Here is a 22,604-nt window from a genome sequence, read left to right as displayed (position 1 = left end):
ATCTTCAATGTCTGTTCATGAGGGATTTTAATACACAGATCCCCCCAGACATTGACAGTGGGTAACGCCAGTGTTGCTAAGTTTCATCTCGCGAGTTCGTTCTCTTGGTGCCTGAGCACTCCTTAGTCTTCTGTGGTTGCATGTTGTGTGTTGTTTTGGAGGAAGCTCTGGAAGGCCAGCAGGGTTTCCCTCCCACCGCTCTTCATCTTATTCTGAGTAGAGGCAATCACTGGGCCAGAGCTGACCTCTGGGAGCTGCATGTTTGAGATTTAGGTTAAAATTCCTGAAAGTAAAAAACTGTCTTGCTTTCTTTCTGACAAATTCAGCTGGGCAACTGGTCTAGACAATACAAAGCAGCCTGTGTTACAGTATGTACATGCTAGCTTCAATACCACTGATTTCTCTTACACTCGGAGGCTGACCCCAGAAACCCTCAAGCTTTGCTTTTGTGGCTTCAGGGATACACGGATGGTTGCTTTCTTTTATGTTAAGTCCTGCTGCTGAAAAGTCCAATGTGACAACTGAGGATTACGCGAGCTCCATAGCCAAGTTTGCTAGTTTTTGCTCTGCTTTAATCTACGTTTAATACAGGTGAAAAATATGATATATACCTGAGATGCAGCCACCCTGGAAACAGGAAAAGCTTCATATATCTTAAGCTCCTCTACCTCTCTAGTCTGTGCTTCCCTCCAGCCCAGTAGCTGTGCCCTGGTTTGTGTGTGGCCGTTGTTGGCTGTTAATACACTTACAGGGTACCCACTTGCTGCCTTGGCTATTTCCTATTGGAAAGCCTTGCTTTGTCCCTCAGAAGTTTATGATCTCATTTCCACTTAGTATGGGTGGTTTGAGCTCCTATAAGGTTTGATAGAGACCAAACAGCTTGTATACATATTCGGGGGGGAAGCCTTATTCTGTTCTAAGTGAAGGATTCCAGAGGCTGAACCACATTTTTTTTGTTAGTACCATTTGTAGGCAGTAGCGAGCCATTAAGTCAAATTATAAAAAGAGACAGAAGGCTTTTTCAATTATAAGCATGCTTTATTGTTAAAAGGTATTTATAGGAAGAAAGTTATGGAAATGAGGAACAATTGGATTTATTAAGTAATTTAATTTAATTTAAAAATGAAAGACCTGGTTACATAAACCAGTTGGTGTGAACTTACAGCATTTGGCTACTCTGGCCATCTTCCTACCCCATGGTAGAAGCACAGGACAAGCTACCTTGCTTTGTTATGAAAGGAAAGAGTGCGACTGTGTAGTTTTTTGTGTTGTTTTTTTTTTATTCATGTCCTACTCTGGCTTCTCATGATTGCATGATATACCAATAGCACTGGTTTATCTTAACTGTTAACTGAAAATGGTAGGGAACAGTATTAAATTCCCTGTAACTTCACATTATTTAATCCTGACTAAATGTCTCAAAACAGTGTATATATGTAGTATTAAAAATCAGAGAAATTCTTTACACAGAAGGTTACCTTTGTGGACTAGTTGTGACATCACATCTTTCAGAGATGACTTTATGTCAGGCCAGAAGACAACATGCAGTGGGATGAGTCACTGATTCATGGCACGTCTCCTTTGTTCAAAACAAACAAACAAAAAAAGCAAACAAGAACCCTCTTCGTTCTTCATTCTTCCAAGGCATAGTCTGTTCTTCTAGATGAGGTGACTGTAGGACAAATGTTATTAATTCATATTGCTAAGTAAAGCTGCTAAAGAAGGACTAGTACTTCATAACCCCAGATACAGAGGAAGTTCTCTCAATTTCCAGTTACGTATTTTCTGGTTTCTTGAGCAACTGGCTTATGAGAGAACTTGATCTCAAGGCATTTTGCCTTAAAACACCAGCAAAATATTTGAAGAATGAATCCTTACATTTCTTTTGAAAGAGATATGTAACTGTGACTCTAAGAATTTTGTTATAATTGTATTGGGTGGACTTTGTAATCTTTTAAAATAACCCCTGTGATACTCTTAAATGCAATTGTCACTTTTTATATTCTTTAGTGCTGGCTTACCTTAATTTACTGTGCAATAGAGCCTCTTTATATAAAACCAAATAATCATCAAGAAAAGCAAAATTGGCAGTCTGATGAGACAAATAGGTTGCAACAAATTTACTTTATCCAAATAGGAAAGTTGAATAAGTAATTTGAATAACTCGTATTGTCTGAATGATGCACTCCAGTACCATGCTTCTTGTGACTTAGCAGACAGATAACGTCTTCACTGTTTGTTTTACTTGGGTTCATAACTGCATTAGATGTGTTCCATTATTTACAATGCATGTCTTTTAATACCAATGGAAAATGTTGTTTCCTTTTCTATAGTGCTGATGGCGGTACTTTACAGTATGCCTTATTTGGCAGGGAAGAGTCATATTGGGGGCAGACAATGAAGGGCATCATTTGAAACCCCTTATATTGTTATCTCATCTTCCAGACAACTTAGCGAATGCTGTTTACATTACCAGTGCTTATAATATTTTGGGGCCTGGTCTCATCGTTTGTACTTAAGCCAAATATATTTTGTATTTCCTCATGTTTTAGAGTTACTTGGTAGGTTACTGATGATGGTCATTTAAACTTTGCATATAGCTATGAATTTAAGATCTAGAAAATTGTATGGGGTTTGCTGCATTTTTCTTTTGATTATTTCGTTGAATTTCTCAGAAAGGGAAAGTAGGTATCTTGACAGTATATTTTGATCTCTAAGACTGCAAGCAGTTGGCAGCATTGGTTCATGTTGCATGTTCCATCATTCAGACAGACTCATAAATAAAAGCAATAGCTGCTGTGCAGTTGTAGTGTGGAGTACTGTAGAAGTTTCCAAATAACAAGGTGACTTCAAATAGTTTGGACAAACTCTGTAAAGTACAGTTAAAATCAGGTACTAGTGCACAGGAAAAATCTCTTTACAAGCATTCATTAATTCATTAAGCAATGGAATTGTGTGATATTTGTGCAGATTGCAAGCAGGATGAGTATTCTGGCCTAATGGAATAGAAATTCTGGTTTCTCAGTTGAGTTTCGTAAATCTCCCATTTTAGTTTCACATCAAGGTTTCATCAGCATAAGATTCATGGTAGAGTCTCACAATAACTGAAGCCATTTGGGAAATTATTCTTAAATTGAAATTCCAGGGTAGTCTTTGACCCAATCTTTTTTTTAATAAATATGTTTTGTCTGTGTCATTAAAAAGCAACATGTGTATGTGTTTATGACTTGGGTTTTTTTGGTCATCAGTTCCTTCTGTTTGAAAATTTTCTATTTTTACAGTTTCTTAGTTAAGCTAGAGGTACTTTTGCAAATGAGTTGAAGTATAACTTTAGAAACTGTTCAAATATTTTAAATTTTTGAAGCAGTTTAGAAATTACTTCTTATACATCCAGATAGATTGTTCACCAGAGTAATTATTACTTCGGAGTAATTATTATTATAGTCACCTGGAGTGGAGCATTGCCAGCCAAGGAGCCAACGTAGCCCAGCCAATAGTTGTGTAGCATGGACCTAGCTGTAAAGTTGATTTGGTTTTCTTTGTGGACTTTTCTCCTTCCTTCCCCTTCCACCCTACACAAATGTACTTCAAGAATTTATGTACCAGAAATAGATAGCATTGCTACGTGAAATTGTTGAGGGAAAATTTTATCCTTCATTAAAGAGAAGTATTCAGTTCCACCCACAACTCCCAGGAACCCCAGAACAATGATTTGGTAATTATATCCTTTATTTAACAGCCGGCCAGGGATCATTTAGGGAAAAAACAAACACAAAAACATAACAGAGGTGAGTTGGAGAGTTATTTTGGAGAGCTGGGGTTTGCGTGCTCATCTGATTGTTTTTTCTGAATAATCTCTAAACAGTGTCTGTGCTCTGGATGCCACATGGACACTCTTTATGAAGTCCCTTTCAGAATCAAGTCTGGATTCTGACAAAAAGGCACACATCTGACATGGGACTGTGGCGTGGTGCGACCCAGTCAGAGCTGTCCTGAAACCTCCTGCTCAGCTGCTGCCTAATCCTGGTGGCAGTAAGTGCTGTGGGTGACTTGGGTTTTGATGCCTCTTTCTGGCATGATGAACAGAAACCGCTGGCTTTTACCCCAGCTGGGGCCCATGTGTGAGGCATCTCCCTGCCATCTGCCTCCACGTGGTTGCTGATGGCTGTGCGTGCCGAGGTGAGCTGCCTTGTAGAGCCACCCGCCCTGCCTGTGGTGCCTGGAGCACTGGCTGGGCGGTTCCTGGAGGAGGGGAGGTTTCCCACTCCATCAGCATTTTCCTCAGAGCAGTGCAACCACTAGGACATTTCCAAGGTGGAAGTGCTCATCATCCGGGCGAGTAAAGCTGTTTTAGAAAGGAAGTCAGGTCTTGCTGGGCAGGGTTCGGGGGACAGGCAGGAAAAAGCACAGGCAAAAGTAGCCAAGGGATGAGGTGCTGGCAGACAGGAGGAGGAAACCTGGCTTCTAGCTGCTCTTCCAAAGGGCGTTTGTTTGCTTAGCCAATGTTCCATTTAAATACTGTGTTTCTCGTGCAAACAGCCATAGTGCTGAGCTTGTGGCTCCTACAGCTTCTGCCTCCTTCAAAGGACAGTAATAGCGTGCCTCTTCCATTGACACACTGGTGGCAGGCTCTGCAAGCATGCAAAGTCTATGGTTTTCTTTCGTAGTCTCACTTTTAGTCCTGGAAACTGTACTGTAAAGTGCTGGTTGGCAAAGGCTTGGTTTCCTGTTTACCTCGGCCTTCTTTTTTTCCTCCACCCACATCAGTTTATCCACTTCTTAGTCTAACTTTGACTTAAGCCACTGTGGCTCACCCTCCGTTATATCTGACCAGTTACAAGACTGGATAGGAAGTCATGCAGCTTATTATGGTGTCCTTGCGGCATCCAAGCTTGGCGTATCATAAGAAAATGGCGAAGAGTATGACCAGTGTTGTTCCCAGATGAGGTGCAAGACCCTATTTCTTACACATGCTTTCCAAAATCTCAAGAGACTTCCATTACAGTGCAGAACATGTCTTCATTAGTTTCATGTCGGCAGAGAAATAGCATGGCAAAGCTACAGGGAGATAAATATATTTAATCTCTAACATAAATGAGGGTTTAAAAACAAAATAGAGGAAATGAAAGCTTTCGGATATGTAAATAATTCACAGATGGGTATGTACAGATGCTAGGTATGGTAAAGGATAATACAAATGAGGAACTTTTTTATCAGTAAAGTGAAGATTTGGGAGTCGGAGAAAGAGAAAAAGTTTTAGGTGGATTAGTGTTCAAGAAAAAATGACTACATAGTTATGAATATTTTCCTACAAGAGTTACGTTTGAGTAATATAAAGTAGAAGAACTTTAAAGGTCTTTTCCAATTACTGTTCCCGTATTACTTCTAGCGTGTCCACATGTAGCTTTTGTTATAATGGCTTTACTATATTGTGTCTTAGTGCTCAACAGAAGTGCAACAGAAGGGCAGCTGGAGCTAAAAATGTTCATGAAGGTGGTTTGGGAGCTAAGGCTAATGAGCTAGAGGAAACGCAAAATGCACTGTAGCCTCCTTCACATGAAGTCAGGGTGTTATTAACTCGACCAGAAATTGGAGGTTGGATGCAGATTTTACTGGAAGAAATTCTGTAGTTTACCCGGTGCAGGAAATCAGATCGGGCTGCGGCAGTGCTCTTTTTGGGCCTTGATGTTTCTTGCAAACCAGAATTTCCTTGGTGCTTTTAGTACGACTTAGTCTGTTAAACTTTGTCTGTCTGTTATCCTGTGCCATTCATGCATATTAATTTTTTTTTGGTTCAATTTCTTCATTTTAGGTTCAAGGAAACTTCGACAAGGTTGAATTCAACAGAATGTGCTGGACTCTCTGTGCTAAAAAGAACCTCTCTAAGAGTCCTTTGCAGATCAGTGATGAAGATGCATTTAAAGTGTGGGTTATTTTTAACTTCTTATCAGAGGACAAATATCCATTAATCATTGTACCTGAGGAGGTAAGAAACAAAAACTTGTGCCATTTAACATCACTTTGCTTAGTGCCCCAGCTGGGCTATGTTAATGGTTGTTACTCCCTAGAGATTTCAGATATTTTTTTTTTCTTTTGATGTAAAACTTTAACTCTCCTCCTTTAATAATGTAATGCCTCAGGTGCTTTTCTTTGTCTTCTGGGATGCATATGTGGGGATCCTGCAGGATACTTTAGATACTGATGGTTATTTTTTGTCATTTAAACAGCCCAGAGCAAGTGGGACGTGCTGGCTGGCCCCCAGTACACAGCTTATTTTGCAGTCTGTGACGACCGTCAGGTGCTACGGTGGCCAGTTCCAGTACAAGCACTTGGAGCTGTTCAGGTTCTCATCTCACTCATGAGTAGTACCTGTTGTGATAATTAATCACTGCACTTGCCTATATGTGATTAAAATTTTGCACAGTTAGTACATCAGTGTGATTCTAAAAAAAATTCTCCTCTCTGCTCTGTGTTACCACGACTTGCAAGATGAATCTTTAGTCTCATGGCACCCTCCTGATAAAAAGGAGAAGTACAAAGTTTTCAGATGATGTCTGTTTGTGAACAAAAGCAGCCACCATCTGAATACTCTTGCTTTAAATGGTTGAAGGAATAGACTGTAGTGAGCAAGATGCCAGGGAGATCTCTCTATGCCTTAAGCGCATGAGCAAGTAGGGGCAATACTCAAATAGGTATTTTAAACCTAAAGCAAGATTTTGGAGTCTTCACAATTTAAAGCTTTTCCCCCTGGGGAGGGGCGAGGCAAGAAGGAGAAAGATCAGAATTCCAGGCATAAATAGTCTTCTGCAAAACCATTTGCAGGAATCCCAGGGGTTAGCAGGACAGCACTGGAGTTACCAATTAATACATCTTTAGAAATTTTTGAAAAGTTAGAGTAGGCCAAAATGGCATACCTGAGTGACTCTGAGCTGATGTGCCAAACCATGAAGTAGAGAGAATGCCTTTTGCCTATCGAAATGAACCTCTTGGTTTTGCCATATCACTTACTTTTTCACAGGAGACTTTCACTCTGCATATTTCTGGTTTTGCCAGACTGGTGATGATAGGGTCCTACCAGGCCTTTTTATATTCCCGGGAGAAATAGGACAGTCTTCTCGCTTTCTTGTTGTTGTTGTTCTCAGTTCAAGGAGGTGGAGATCATGTTTATAAAAGCCAACACAGCTCCTTTCTTAATGGTGGCAGATTTGGCCTTGGTAGGAGGTGAGAGTCACTAATGGCTGTTGAACCTGGGACTCAAATCCACCCATGTCTCTGGTTTGTCATTGTGCTTTCGGTTGGGCTTCCTGGCTTGCCTGAGGGTAGATATTTCACATCTCCTTATTTGTTGGCATGGTTGGAAGCTTCCGAGCTGCCAGCTCTCAGGTGCTCGCTCATGACCCCTCCACCAAGCCAGCCCCCGGGCTGTGCTGCTGTAGCAAGCTGGTGTTGGGTAATGGCAACATGCTGTTTGTTGGCAGTCAGCGCTGAGCCCAAAGGAGGCTCTCCAGATTTTGTAGCTACTGTTGTCTGCTTTTCTTCTCGTCCTTAATGCCCAGGGTTAACCTGTATTGCTCTTTAACTCGGATTATTTTTAAAACTCTAGGGTGGATCTGTGTCTGCATATCCTTGATTACGGCAAGATTTAAATTGTGCAATGCTCTTTAAAGAACACTTAGAGAGCCTGGCAAAGAAAGGCTGCTCTGTTCTTATCATATACAATGCCTGTATTCACTCTTTAACCTTTTGCCTTAGACCACACAGGTAATGTAATCAGCTAGTGGAGGAATGCTGTCTTTTGAATGCACTCCTTTCTGGCTTGTCGGTCCTCCTGGAGCTGTCTGTGCTTCTGGAAAATTCCACATTTACTCACTCTTTTACTCAAAATTCCAAAAGTAAAGATGCAAAGTTTTACTTTATGAGTGTTTATCAATATGGTGATAGGTGCTTTATAAATATAAATAAATACATATATAAATATATATATACTGCTTTCTGAATATATATATATATATATATTGTTTTCTCTGTATGACCTACCATATCTGCCTTTTAAGTTCTTATGTCTTTGGTTTGTTTTTGTTTTGTTTTAAATGTTACATCTAAGCTCCAGATTTCCAAGGCATTTTTTGTGCAGACTTGCAATTGTTGTATTAATACTGAGAATTTTCATCTGAATATATCTTTTTTCAGTAGTATTCAGAATGGTAGTGATACCTAATCAAGGTATTTTTCTTTCCATTTACTTTTTATGCCTCTCAAGTTCAAAATAAAACTTGGTTATATATTTAGTCTTTGCCACTTTATAGCATTGCCTATCATTTAATTTAAAAATGACTTCCACATCATGTATAAATGAGCTATGACGAGGGATTTTTGCAAAGTGTAGATAGAACAGATCGGAGGGTGATGGAACCGTTGCTGTTCTGCAATGTTTGTATTTGGGTAAGACAAATGTAAACCTCTCATGAATCACTATAACTTCTCAGCCAGGGAGCAAGCCTTCCTCCAGCCCTGTTTGTTTCTCTTATCGTTGGCTGTGAATATTGCAACATGCAGTTTACTGCAGTTTCTAGTCAGAGTCCTTTGTGTGGAATCCAGCTGTTTCACCTCCTCCCTCCCACCTCTTAGGCTTCCCCCCACCCTTTAGGGAAACAGTAATTAGGAAACTTCCATCATACTTTCAGGTTGGAGAGGTGATTGCTTTTTGCATCCCTCTTGTGGATGGCAGGATTATGATAGAGGGAACTTCTTACATCCCCAGTGAAGGTGTTGATACAACTTCATGTGGCTGTAAGGATGCCTTCTCTTCCTCCTCCTCAGAGGACCTGCTCCTTGAGATCTGTCTGCACATCTGATATTTTACTTTTTTATTTTAATGAAATGAACTCTTTCTGCACTTGTCTGAGCAGTCTTATCTGGAAAACTCTCTGCCTTGAGTGCGATCTCACCTTCTTTGCGCTACTTTGACTGAAAGTTGACGCTACTGTCTTTCCTTGTACCAGCGTTGTGTACATTTGCACTCGTGCTGCTGTGTTAGGCCTTTCATATCAGAAAGCTAACTGTGGAGGGGCTACCCCCACCTGCAAAGCTTTAAGGCTTGATTCCCTGCCCAGGTGTTGATCAGGCAGAAAATTGGAAACTGCTGTAGCAGCTGCTCAAATAGAGAGTGGAACACAGTCTACTTTGGAAAGTTTTCAGAGATGCAAGCTGAGGAGAGCTTTAGAAACCGAGAGCAAGGAAAGCAGTTACAAAGAGGAAATTCAGAAGCAGTAGCAAGGTGGTACAAGGGCCAGAAGCTGCCCCAGCTGCTCGCTTAGCAGAGACTGGACAGAAATCCAGAGGTAGCGCCTGGCCTGGGCTCTTCACCTGCTGTGGAAGGAAGGATGGCAGCCTGCCCTTTGAGGGGAGTAAGGTTAGTGAAATCCAGCATGGAGAAGGGCCTGGGTCAGGGTGTGTAGTTTTTGGATGTGACTTTGTGCTTACGGAGAGATGCCGTGTCACAGGCACAAGAGCTTGTGTGTCTGTGTTGGCTGTGGAAGGCACCAGGCTCAGCTGGTCACAGCCTTGGACTGCACTGTGGCTTCTGCTAGCTGCTGGTTGGCAGCTGGGAGCAGGCAGGAGAGCTGGAAAGAACAGAGGTCCACAAGTGTCTGTTTTGCAAAGGCGTTCCTGTCCCTAGGAAATGCAAAATGGTATCAAAGCTGAAAGCTCCCTCTCCTTTCAAGTGAGAAGCTGGGGTATGCGCGAAGTAAAACATTTCTGTAAACTCAGTGAAGGTGGTATTTCATAGAGGCACAGCTGGACTGGAGAAGATCAATGCTGTATTTTGTTTGCTTGAGTTAAAATTAGTCCTGATGGACAGATTTCAGAATTAATATCATTCTTGGCTAACAACAGAACTGTGTCCTGTTGCAGTGGGCAGCACTTTACCAAGCAGCTGGGTCGCTCGTGTGCCCAGAAGGCAAGAGCCCAGGTGGTAACTGCTCCCCTCCCCACAGCTGGTCTCTTCCACCAGATCGTCTGAAATGCAGGCATCCAAATATGTGTTTCCTTCAGCTCTCACAGGGCTTACCTCTTCCACCAGAAGGTAAAAATTAAAAGGAAGAGATGTGGAGAGAACTGCTGGCATAAGAGGAGAAATATTTCTAGTCTGCCATGAGCTTTCCTTATGTCTCCTCTTTTAGTTGTTGCAGTCTTGTTTGTGTGCTTTCGTGTTGTTTAACCAGACGTTTTCTGTTTTATAAAAAGGTTTCCAAACACTTCCCCTTTTTTATTTCTGGACATGTGACTGCAGTCTTGGGAATGCTTTATTGCCTGAAGCTGTGGTATGTTGTTAGCTGTGTTACGGGGCCATCCTTGATGGTGAAACTTGCCCATATGTGCGCTGCAAGCTGTACACCCGCTGTGTTGCAATACAGCATTTGCATAATTTGTTTTAAGTAAGCCTAATATATTTGTTATCTTTGCTTTTTAGGCCTGACTTCTTGAGGAAGCAAGATTTGTACAGTCATTTTCTGTTTATCCTCCAGCCTTCAGCTGTATTAACATGGCATTTCTAATCCTTCCACTTAGTACAAAGAGGATCTGAATCTTGTGTTTTTGTTTTTTTTTCTTAGACTGGGAGGTGGAAGTCTAAAGCTGTCCAGTGGTGATTCCTCTGGAGGAATTTTTTGCAGAAATGTTTTTTGTGGCCACTTTTGCTTTCTTGTTTGCATTCTATCTTCAGAAACTGATACAATGAACAAAATATTGGGAATTGAATCTTAGCCATTCAGAAATAAAAACAAAACTGGTGCAACTAGAATGAAAGTTTTGTGTGTGGTGCTTCTGATTGGTCCTCCCACTGGACCAAGGTTACCCAAAGCCCCATCCAGCCTGGCCTTGAACACCTCCAGGGATGGGGCATCCACAGCTTCTCTGGGCAAAGAGAAACCTTTGACTTGTATCACTTCTACCCATTTTTCCTTGACTGCTGTGAAAGCTGAGAGAATTTTCACCTTACGCAGCAAGTTGTCCTTAGGACTTTCTTGGGCACTGTTTTTTGAGTTGAACTTTGTTAAACTATTTAATATTAATTTCAGTTTAAAAAAAAAAAAAGTTCTACACTGGATGATGAACACAGTTTTCACAAACTGTTGTTCCAGAGTAGTAGTTATCTGTGAGGTCAATGAATTCTATTATGGGGATTTTTTTTTGGTTGTTGGAAAGGCAGAATCAAACATTTGACTTCAGAGTATTAGAGTACGTGATGTTCTGATGGGGTGGGGAAAGGAATCAATGAGGACTGTGAAATGGGATATAATTGTTTTCACATCTCTTGCCCAATAACATGTGCTTCCACATAATTTTGTACAATGTGGATTTTTAATTTTTTTAAAAAATATTTTACATCTGCACTATTAATATCACAAACCCTATTTGAATAGCATGAACCAGAATAGTCTTGTCTGACATGCTCTGTTGGGCATGAAGGCCTCCTTGATACTATTTTTCCTTTTTCATTCTCTAAGAGATCCACTTATATATCAGAAGAATATGTGAAACATCTGTGGAACTTCATTCCCTGTGGCGAATAGTGCCAGGAATATCTGGAAGGGAAAAACAAATAGGTATTGAAACATGGGAAAAGAAAAAATGTCCTCTGAAAGAAGGTACCAAGCAGGTCGTACAGCTTGCTTTAAAGAGCCTCTGTTCTTTCTGTTCTTTTTTGTTTTCTCCTGACAAAGTTCTGTCTGAAAAATGTTGATTTGGGATGGAATCAGTTTTTCGTACTGCAAAGCCAGTTGGTTCATAACAGCGGGTGCAACGTCAGTCCTTCTGAAATAAAACCCCAGCCATGTTATGTCTGTATCAGTGAGTAAGGTCCTGTCAGAATAGCAGCAAACGTTGCTTCACATTTGCTTTTTAACGCTCTGCTTCTTAACCACAAGAGCAGATTATGCGTGAGCCAGTATGCTTAATTTGTCAGTTATTTGCTGAGTGGACGTGTCTCTGTGGAGGAGGGGAAATGTCGCTTGCTCTCTGAGGTTCCTCATTTGAGCATGTAATGAATGGTCTCTTGTTTGCTTCCATATTTGCCAGATACGACTTACTTGCTTATACTTATCTCGCAGTGATCCATAGCCCACCCCAACACTCGTTGCTATTGAGCAGATACATCAGACATAATTTGTATGGAGACTTTGGTTAGCCGTGTGCTTAGCTGAAGAAAAGATAAAGCTCGAGGTGTTTTATTTTAAAAACTAAACTGTAACATGCACGAGTCCCTTTCATATAAGATGAGTTAAGACATCTCATTATTTTAAAATACATACTTTACTGGGATTTTATGATATTTTTGGTGATGTTAGTCACCTGTAGATGGGAGGTTAGCAGACTAAAATGCTAAAATCTGTTCCAATAATTGAAAAAAAATGTACACAAATTACATAAAAGTAAAGAATATTTTTAGTGCATTATATTTAGTGCTTACTTTCAGTGCATTACGTGATATCATGTAATAGCCAACAGTTTTGCACAGTTTTGCATTATTTCTTTTCCAGATCTTTAGTTTGGTATGTGTATTGTTCATATGGTTTGAGCAAAGAATTGAAAAAAAATATCTGTTTAGGTATGACTTTTTTGTTGTTGTTCCTTTCTCTGATAGTGAGTCCTAGTACTTTGAAGTAATTAACCAAAGCAATTTGAGAATCATGTGCCTCAAGGCAGTGTAATAGGTTGTGAAATCAGAACAATAAATTTTACAGTTATTTTTTTAATCACTATCTAGCATTTTTGCAAGTACAACACCTTCTTAATTAAGCCTTAGTTATTTTAGCTTCCCTTTCAACTGAAGTACAGAATTGTAGTTCAGAATTCATGCTGCTCAGAGGGACAGAACATATTTCAAACATGAGAAAAAAACTATTCCTTTATCAATTATAATTTCAGTTCATCAGTATTTAGGTTTGTTTGGAAACAAGTTTGCAGTGCTACTGTTCTTGCATGCTGTGAAGGTTTTGTTGTTGCTATTTTCTGTTTTTGTAATTTCCCTTTCTATAAAATTTGGAAGTAGAAAGTATGCTGCTTCCTGCCTTTAACTGAATGCTGAGGATTTATGGTAGCTACTGCTCAGAAGCCTTAGATTAATTTTTTAACATAAGGATGTTGGAAAGCGAAAAACAGTAAAGTGTATTTAAAGATATTTAACGGAGTCGAGTACTGAATTTTACAGAGACCTAACAAAGTTTTATGTTGGCCTCTTGGGAGGGCATGCCAAAACATCCTGGTTGCCATCTGGCTGCTCTAATGAGCCCGTGCGTGGAAGCGCCGCGAGGCTGGGCTGGAGGCCGTGCTCTGCAGGCAGCAGGCACCCGCTCTGCCGCGAGCAGCCCCTGCCAGCCCCAGGGCCACTTGCCAGGGCACGGACGTGGCCGTGCAGGGCTGGAAGTCACCGCTGGGGATTCCCACAGACTTTGTGCCCTGCGGGAGTTGCACTTGCCTACAGCTGGAATGCTGCTTTTGTGAAGGCCCCCAATCAAATTGTGTCTTGGCTGGTAAGAATTGCATTGGGAGCTAAAATACTTACCTTCCTTACTTGGTGAAGCTGACACGGAAAGCTACAACTTCTGCACCCACCCAAAGGGCCTAAGTTGTGCCTGGCTAGTGTCTGCTCTGAAGAGGCTCCTCAGGAGGAGGATGTGAAGGCGTGCCTCCAAGGGAAGGGTGCATCCTGCCAATGGGAACTTTCTCTCTTGGCAGTGCCGTGGCTTTCGGTAGCTCCTCTGTTTTGCTGTGGCAGCGTTAATCCCCATGTGCTGTTAGAATAGGGGCTATAAGACTAAGAATAGTTACTGAGCTGAAATAGTAGTGAAACCTCACCCATCTGTAGAAGGTGAATTTCACGTTTGGTAATTTACTGCTTTGTGAGATGAGTGTGTCCTGGTTACATGTTTCTTGATCACGGATGTGAGGGAAGAGAAGGGATTTGCCTGTACTAGTTGTGAGAGGGAGAAGCAGCAGCCACAAAATCAGCGTGTACACTGCAGCAAAAGCTCAAGGCTTGGCAAGTCCTTGTCGTGAAATGTGTCAGGGGAAAAACATTCGTGTTTCTTTGTACTCCCAAACCTCTTATGTAGAAGAGACTGCTGAGTGCTCAAAAGCCTGCTAGGCCAGCTGAAAGGTGACTCTGAGCTGTAGCTGAAAAGGTCATTTGTTCTGTGGTGAAACATCCCCGGCTCTCCTGGCTGGGGTTTTCCTTAGCCTTAGGAGGAATTACGATCTGTTCCCAAGCAGTGCTGAGGAACAGAGGTGAAGCAACATCAGGGGTGAGAAAAACAAAGTCCTGGAAAGCATTCAGTTTCCACCCTTTTCCAGTGAGGCACATTCACACTGTCCACGTGAGTCATTTTTGATAATGGCTTTCAGACTCCTGAGTCATTTAGTGTTTCCAAAACCATACCTAGCATAGGTAAGCTGAAAGTGGACCGGACCATCCATCAGGGCTAACCTTCAGAAACACAGCACCTAAAGAAATCCACTCCTTTCCATGCGCACAGAGAGCACCTGAAGGGATCGTGCTGCCTTCCCTCCCCACCTCTGCCTTGCAGCGTGTGGTTTCTGTCCGGGAGGGATGCAAGGAGCTGGGATGAAGGCCCGCAGGAGTGCGCTGAGGGACGCAGTTCTGCTCCAGCCCTTTGGGGAGCTGGGCGGGAAGTGGGTCTGCAGCGCGGGGTCACTGAGCGCTCAGCTCAGGCCTCCAAAGGGCACAGAGGCTGCTGGCTGGTTGCAGAGAACTGTCAGGTGGTGGTGTGCGACTGCACTCAGCGTGTTTCCCTGCAAAAGCTGGTGAGGAAACAGTCAGCTGTCACCCAAACCCGCAGAAGGTGACATTAGCTTGGTCTGTCTTCAGCACTGGGTTGAACTCCGCAATTGGTATCATGTGACCTCACTTACAGAAACTCAGAAGTGTGGTTTTTACTTTGATGTATAGAGGTCTTTGTAGAAAGGTTCTCGCTAATTATTTTGTTTAAAGAGTAATTTTCCCCATGCATAAAGCTGTAGATGGACTTAGTTTAAAAATATTGTGGTGCTCAAAAAGCAAAGAGTGATGAGTTTGAAAATGAATTTAAAAAAAAAGAAGAAACCCAACTGTCTTTACATCTTTTACATTCTTGTGTTTGTTTGACTAGTGTTATTAGAAGTATTGCCCTGTGGTAATGTGTACAGAATGATGAAAGACTAAAGGAGGAAAGAGTTCATTTTGAAAACAGTAAAAGCAGAGGTGAAAAATATGTTCTTTTGCTTCTCTTGGTATCTATGTCAACGTTATGTCCAGTGGTGGAGTGGCTGAGAGCTGGAGAAGAGGAGCCAGGTAAAGACTAAGATATGTGGTCATAGACTGGTGGTTTTTCATTTTGCTTCTTGTCCAGACTGCCACCTTACTGTTATTGTTTGTAATTTGTTTGCTTTTTATTTCCCACAAACGCTTCTTGAAACTTCCTGCTTTCTCACACTTTTGTCGTCATGGCTTGGAAGGTGCTGCAGGGAAGGTCCTATGTGTTCTGTAGGAATCTGAACACTGCCAGAGGCTCACAGGTTCGATTCTTTGTTTGCCATGAAGAGAGTAGCTGCAGATGGGCTTGGCAGTCAAAAGTTCAGCCGAGACAGAAGGCTACAGGAGCCTAAAATCTTTGCTAATTAAGCTGTGCATATTCAAGGGCCTGAATGTGAACACAGGAACCTAGCTGTAAGTGATAGTTTCTACAGGAAGCTTAGTTTATAGCTCTGAAACACTTGATTTTCATGTCTGCTGAAAATGATTAATTTCTGTGTATATTTCTGTACAGATTGAATATTTACTTAAAAAAATCACTGAAGCAATGGGAGCAGGCTGGCAGCAAGGGCAGTTTGACCACTATAAGATTGCTCTCAACACCAGCCGAGAAGGTCTTTCTGCATGGGAGCTGATTGATCTCATTGGAAGCGGGCAGTTCAGCAAAGGGATGGACCGACAGACAGTGTCAATGGCAATTAATGAAGTCTTCAATGAGCTCATATTAGATGTACTCAAACAGGTAAGAACCACTGAGGACTAATGTTTTAAAATAGAACAAGTTACTGCATCATTACAAAATGTTAAACTTGTACTGACATTTCTTTACCTGATGGATAAAGAGCAGGGAGAAATCAGATAAATTATTTTTAAGGATTCTTTAATATGGCTTTACTTCTATTGGAGAAACTGCAGCTTTTCAGGTTGCTGTAATTGTTGCAATATGGTAAATGAGTTGCCCGTTGGGAGAATTTGCTTTTAGAAAAGAGGTGTGCTGTCTTAAAATACAACCTTACACCATAGCATAAATTCCTTGTTAGCTGACAGAACAGCTACCACACACTGTCAATTCTTAATTTTGTGACAACTCTTCAATCTTTGAAATTTTTTATTTTTTTTTTCAGTTGGAGTTAAAATGTAGCAAAGTTGTGCTGATACACCTTGTGTATTCAGCCTGGTCTGTACAAAGAAAGGTACTGCTCCAGCTGAAATGTTTGCTTCTAAGTTGCACCACTTCAGCTGGGCAAAAACTTCCAGAGCTTTCTTCTTCCTTGTTCTGCTTAGCAGGTGACTTGACTAACAACTTGTACTCAAACACAAAAAGTCATGCTGGCCTTCATATTCATAGCAAGCTCCTGTCAGTCTCTGGTTTCTCCAGGTTTCCAGTGGCAAGATTATCAGCTTAGTAATGGCTTTAAAACTGCATTTCTTTCATGGGAAATATAAATATCTCAGGGATCTGTGTGGTCACAGCAGAGCCTACTTAGATAGCTATTTAAAAATTACTTTTACCTGATATGAATTTTTTTTCATGTATGATTTCTTGGCTTCTTGGAGAGGAGAGGAGGAAAAAAAGGCTTTATTGGCAGGCTTCCGAAGAAATCATCAGAAGGTCTTGGAACAGGAAATTCCTTTGGAATATCCACAGAACAATGCAGAGGTCTATTTTTGTTAAGTCCGAGTTGCTTATTGGAGGTGAGGGCTGGGGTGGACTCACACACAGTCAGTTGAGTGCAAAATGAAGTCATCCTGCTGCGCAATACCATGTAAATAAAATAACCTGTGTCATATCAGTCCTTCCACTTGAAAATTGCAAGGAAATTGGATTGCTTTCTGGTTTTAAAAGAGCGTTGTCTCTCCCTCTCCCTATGCCCCTTTTTTTTTGACTGTCTCCTTACTTTCCTCTTTGGGTGGCTGGGCCTCTTTCTCAAGGATGTCTGAGTGCCTTTGAATAGTTCCTTGACATTTAAAAATAGTCTGTGTCAAGGTTTGGCCCAGCGCCCCTTGGGCAATCACTGGCCCGATGGAGAAAGGAGCTCCGTTCACCCAACTAGTTCAGTCACAGCTTGTTTCCCGGTAGCTTGTTGATTCACAGAATCGTCCCGGTTGTTGCAGTACCCAATGGCTTCAAGGTGTCAATTAATGGCAGACAACATGGTAGCCAAGTTTCACGCTACCCCTTTTGTTGTGTGCTGTTATCTCGGGTCTCTATGACTATGGAGGGTAGTAGTCATAACTAAATTTGTCGTATTTTAGTTTCCTGAAATAAGTGTTCCTCATGATAGCTGGTTTGAAAATACCTCCTGAAACTGTCAGAAATGAAGCTGATGCACAGAAATAATAGATGCAGATTCTGCAGAAATTGTGTAGGGGAAATATCAGTGTGGCTTGGCTTTGAAAGAAGATTGTCTCAGTATATAAGCAAGGGGAAAAAAACTGATTATGACTTTGAGTGTGCAGGGCATGAAAGAGTGAAGCTGTGGGAATCCTTCATGCGCCCTTGCGACCACCCAGACCTCGGACCCAAGTACGGAGGAGGCAAAGCAAGCTGTTTTGTGCGTTCCTGTCCTAGAGCAAGGAGGTGGAATAGCAAGGGAATAGGCATGGCCTTGGCTCTGGCCGCATTTAGCAAGCTAGAAGAGCAGAGCACAGCCGAGCCATGTGTGTTGGGGGAGGGTTTCCATTTTCTGTGTCTCTGGTTTTGTTTTTTAAACACAAACAAGCTCCTCCAACTGTTCTGAATCTTTCCCCCAGGCCTATAAAGAAAGACACCTTTGGTTTTTGTCAGAGCACATTTGTTTGCTTATCTCCAAAATTGCTATAGCTAAGAGACATTAGAGAAAAATGTTTGTGGTCTCCTTTCCAACTTTTCCATCCCCTTAACCTGAAATATTTTGGGTACAGTGCTTTCTGTATAGTTTTTTCATAGTTTTATCAATATAGGTGGTCCAATCCCAGATGAAACTGAAACTTCTTCTGAAGTTAGGAGTCTGACAAAAATACATAAGCAATTGGGGAATATTGTTCCAGAAGTGTCAGTTATAGCTGAAATACCTGCAAACTTTGAAGCTCTAGAATAAAAACTGCCTAGATCACTGCCTCGTCACCTCGAGTACTGTGTGCAGTTCTGGGCACCACAGTATAAAAAGAACATTAAACTGTAGGAGAGTGTCCAGAGGAGGGCAACAAAGATGGTGAAGGGCCTAGAGGAGAAGACATATGAGGAGCGGCTGAGGGCACTGGGCCTGTTCAGCCTGGAGAAGAGGAGGCTGAGGGGGGACCTCATCGCGGTCTACAACTTCCTTGCAAGGGGGAGTGGAGAGGCAGGTGACCTATTCTCCATTATCACCAGTGATAAGACCCCCGGGAACAGTGTTAAGCTGATGCGGGGGAAGTTTAGGCTGGACATCAGGAAGAGGTTCTTCACCGAGAGGGTGGTCACACACTGGAACAGGCTCCCCAGGGACGTAGTCACTGCACCAAGCCTGTTGGAATTTAAGAAGCGTTTGGACTGTGCACTTAGTCACATGGTCTAAAATTTTGGGCAGACCTGTGCGGTGCCAGGAGTTGGACTTGATGATCCTTATGGGTCCCTTCCAACTCAGGATATTCTGTGATTCTAGATCACAACAGCGCCCCTGCGTAGGACCACTAACAATCAAGTGCCTGAAAGAGCAACCAACTATTGTATCGTTCCCTGTGCACCCTCTTTTCCAGGAGATGGCTTTTGAATTGCCATCACTGTACTGGATAAAGTATAAAAGGGTTACTAGTACACCTGCACTTAGTGCTTATATTTTAGATAAGTTAATATTCAATAAACGTGGATGATTTGATCATGACACCTGTTATCATTACAGATTATTGCAATTTTTAGTCTTTTTATAAAGCTCAGTGACAAAGTGTGGCCTTCTCTTCCTTCTTTTGAAAAACTCTTTCTAATAGCAAGATTCAGGACTTGCTTACAAGTGTTTCTCTTTTCCTAAAAGATGACTGAATCAACTTTCTGTACAAGTAAAATACTGTGAGTGAAACCTTGACAACATTTAAATCAAGATACAACTTGGTTCTCTTAAGACACAATCCAAACTTGACCAGTGTTGCTGTCTCCCGTCCAATGAAGTCACCAAGAGAATGGTTCTGTTATCAGTTTCTCTAACGTGCTCATAGAAGCAGCTTATGCAGGGTCACTTCTGTCGCAGGGTAAAGTAAATGAGTGTACCGGCAGGGCGGGGCCACTCCCAGGACAGAGGTGCTTTTGCTTTGTACCTGGGAACGTGTCCCAGATGGTGTTGAGGTGGTGATACAGGGTGTCTAGGTCCGTATCTATCACTGGGGTGTGCATCCAAAGAGGGTTGATATGTATGTATCTATTTATAACATCTGTCATTAAAGCAATAGCCATGAATTTCAGTGATGGCAAATGTCTACTTGAATGAAGAAAATTAAATAGTAAAGGTCATCAAGGAGTCATAATAATGACTTAATACTGGCATAATTATTCAGTTAACCCTGTTACTTAAAAACAGGACAGAAGAACAGTAGGTGGTTTCTCATGGGCTAAACAATACCAGTGTGCTGGTATTAGGAATGGAAACATGTAGGGGAAGTCTGTAGGGCCTTGATCTAACTTTTCTGGGTAGTCTGCTGGACCTTTAGGCCACCTAACCAAAAGACCAAGAGATTCAACACAGGCCAAGCATTTCAGCTATCTTTATCTTTTTTTCCTTTCCAGGGTTATATGTTGAAAAAAGGTCACAAAAGGAAAAATTGGACAGAACGGTGGTTTGTACTAAAACCTAATATTATTTCCTACTATGTAAGTGAAGATTTAAAGGACAAGAAGGGAGACATCATACTGGATGGCAACTGTTGCGTAGAGGTAAAAATAAAACAAAAAAACAAGAACCAACCAACCATGACTGTCTCTAAAGATAGGAATTTATTCTTTTTTGTGAGCATGGTGGACCTCCTGAGAGCTTTAATTAACAGAATGTTTTTTACTTTATATGAACCAGTCCATACCCACTCTTTTGATAAACATTATTAATAGTGGAATTTGTAGATATGTAAGAGGGAACTGCAGAAATAGGGCTTGAGAATATAATTTTAAAATAAATGTTTGTGACAATAATCCTGTTATCCATTCCAGGCATTGCCTGACAAAGATGGAAAGAAATGCCTTTTTCTCATAAAGTGTCTTGATAAAAGCTTTGAGATCAGTGCCTCTGATAAAAAGAAGAAGCAGGAGTGGATTCAAGGTAAGGCTCCAAAACTTTTAAAGTCCTGTCAAAGTAAGCTGGAGTCTTACAGAAGTGCTTTACTCAAATCTAAAATTCTCAGTCTTATAATTTTTGGTATTTCCATTTTGTGCACGTGGGAAGTGATCTTCAAGGAACTGGCGATTCAGGAAGGACTAATGATCCATGTAGTGGGAATCAGCTTCTTTCAATCAGGTGCCTCAATTTAAGCAGCCAATAACCAAAATGAAACTGCTGTTATTGTTTGCTTTTTCTGTATGGCTGCGCATGTGGGAAAGGGCAGGGAATACACAGAAAATTGTTAGTTTGGGGAGAAAGGGAAAGCTTGTTCAGTTCAGCATCATAAATTGGCTTTAATTTTATGGTTTTGCTTGAGGTAGTGTGGTTTGATGAACTGAGGATAAGGCTGTAACTGGGGCTTCCTTCTCTGTTACCACGAAGGAGTTACTCCTTCTGTGAGACCTTCCCAGGTAATATGCTGAATGATGGTTACATGCATCTTTTGCAGGGTGAGGTAGAAGCCTTTGCAAAGCCACTGTTGCCAAGACCATTGAAATATGTACAGCATTTTAATATCTGGAGCTGTGTGCTTCCATTCACACTGCCCTTTTTACCTGAAGCACGTATTTAATTGCACCGAAGTCTGATGTATGAAGAATTACTTGATTCCAAAATGCCCAAATGAGATATTTTTTTACAGCAGTGGCAGATAAAGCATCAACTACTCCTCAGTTTTGCTGTGTGTGTATTTCCTTACTTGAATATAAGTAAATGAGAACTTTTTAAACTGGAAGAATGTTCTTCTTGTGAATAACAGTGAGAATAAAAAGGGGTTTAAGATTGGTTATAAGAAAATAGGTGCAACTATATCTTTGATAACATAATCTACTTCTTGATTAGAGTCACCGAATCTCGGGAGTGGGAAATTGTGAAGTTGTTTTTGCGTAGCTAGGCATACAAATGATTTGTATGTCCACTGCATGCTAGAAATCAGTATTGGAATTGGCAGAATGCATTGGAGTTGCCTGACCTTGTGGCACACAGACTATTGAAAACTGTCTTTTACTAGTGGTTTGTGTTGACAGCTAGCCTGATGAGAATTAGGAGAATCAACAAGTTATTTCTGGTTTAAAAATACATTAAAAACAAACCAAAAAGAACAACGCAGGTATTTATTTACCTAGGCTGTCCAGAAAGTTTAGCATTTTTCTTCACTGGGGTTGTACAGTTCCTCTCCCTTTGCCTTGCATGATCCCTTCCAGCCATACAGACCACTGTGAGCCTGCTGAGAGCAGGGAGTCCTCCACCTCACAAAGAAGCACGCCAAAAACGGAAAGAGTTGCGCCAGAAGCTGTTAGCTGAGCAAGAAGAGTTGGAGCGGCAGATGAAAGAACTGCAAACAGCCAACGAGAACAAGCAGAAGGAACTAGAGACTGTGAGAAAGGTGGGAGTACAAGCTGCTGACCTTCACGCTTTAAGCTCGGTCTCTGTGGTTGAGATGGGCTTCTTGAAGTATATTTGGCATCTATTTCCTGTTCAGGTGTTCAGACACATGAAGGGAACTCCTGCAGAGGAGTTGAGCTTATGTCAGCTCAAGCCACTAAGTAAATAGGTCTGCTGGGTCAGCTTGCCATAAAGCCTTAAGCATTGACTGTAGCAGCTTCTAAGGTCTGATCAAGTGGCCTTGGGGTTAACTCACGTGGCCCAGGCCTGTACATAAGAAGGTCTTGTGAAGCTAGTGTGAAGGAGAACTGCGACTGTGGTGTGGATGGGGTTCAGGGACTGGAGAATCTAGTCTTGTCAGTTACTCATTATTGTTTGGTTGATTCTTCTTTTTTTTTTTTTTCCTCTTCCTGTTGGGAATGTCTGCCAAAATTGGGGCTTTCCATTAAGATTTCCTTAGGTAGTTTTTCCAGAGTTGTTGTTTGAACTGTGTGGAGGAGTCTCTTCACACAGACGTAGTTTTCACAGATATAAATTGAATTTACAGTGAATCCAAAGATGCACATTGATTTTTGTGAGTATGTATT

The 22,604-nt window shown here is 41.4% G+C and overlaps 1 protein-coding gene and 1 long non-coding RNA gene across 3 annotated transcripts in view; both read left to right on the top strand.

The window, feature by feature from the left end:
• The window catches only part of SWAP70 (switching B cell complex subunit SWAP70), a 41,619-nt gene that overhangs the window by 8,603 nt on the left and 10,412 nt on the right, over positions 1-22,604 (top strand). For both annotated transcript variants that reach the window (XM_080593315.1, XM_080593314.1), the window contains exons 3-7: positions 5,813-5,986; positions 15,828-16,055; positions 20,049-20,195; positions 20,466-20,574; positions 21,837-22,018. In XM_080593315.1, coding sequence (XP_080449441.1) covers positions 5,813-5,986; positions 15,828-16,055; positions 20,049-20,195; positions 20,466-20,574; positions 21,837-22,018 — 840 coding nt within the window. The remainder of the gene's footprint in view (positions 1-5,812; positions 5,987-15,827; positions 16,056-20,048; positions 20,196-20,465; positions 20,575-21,836; positions 22,019-22,604) is intronic.
• LOC308195594 lies at positions 9,419-10,801 on the top strand. The gene is made up of 2 exons (XR_013951660.1): positions 9,419-10,087; positions 10,617-10,801. It is a non-coding gene; the product is annotated as an uncharacterized lncRNA (long non-coding RNA).

Source organism: Anser brachyrhynchus (assembly GCF_964034855.1).
Source record: "Anser brachyrhynchus genome assembly, chromosome: 5".
Classification (NCBI taxonomy): domain Eukaryota; kingdom Metazoa; phylum Chordata; class Aves; order Anseriformes; family Anatidae; genus Anser; species Anser brachyrhynchus.
The sequence above is the reverse complement of the archived record's forward strand: the minus strand, read 5'-3'. Positions and strand labels throughout refer to the sequence as shown.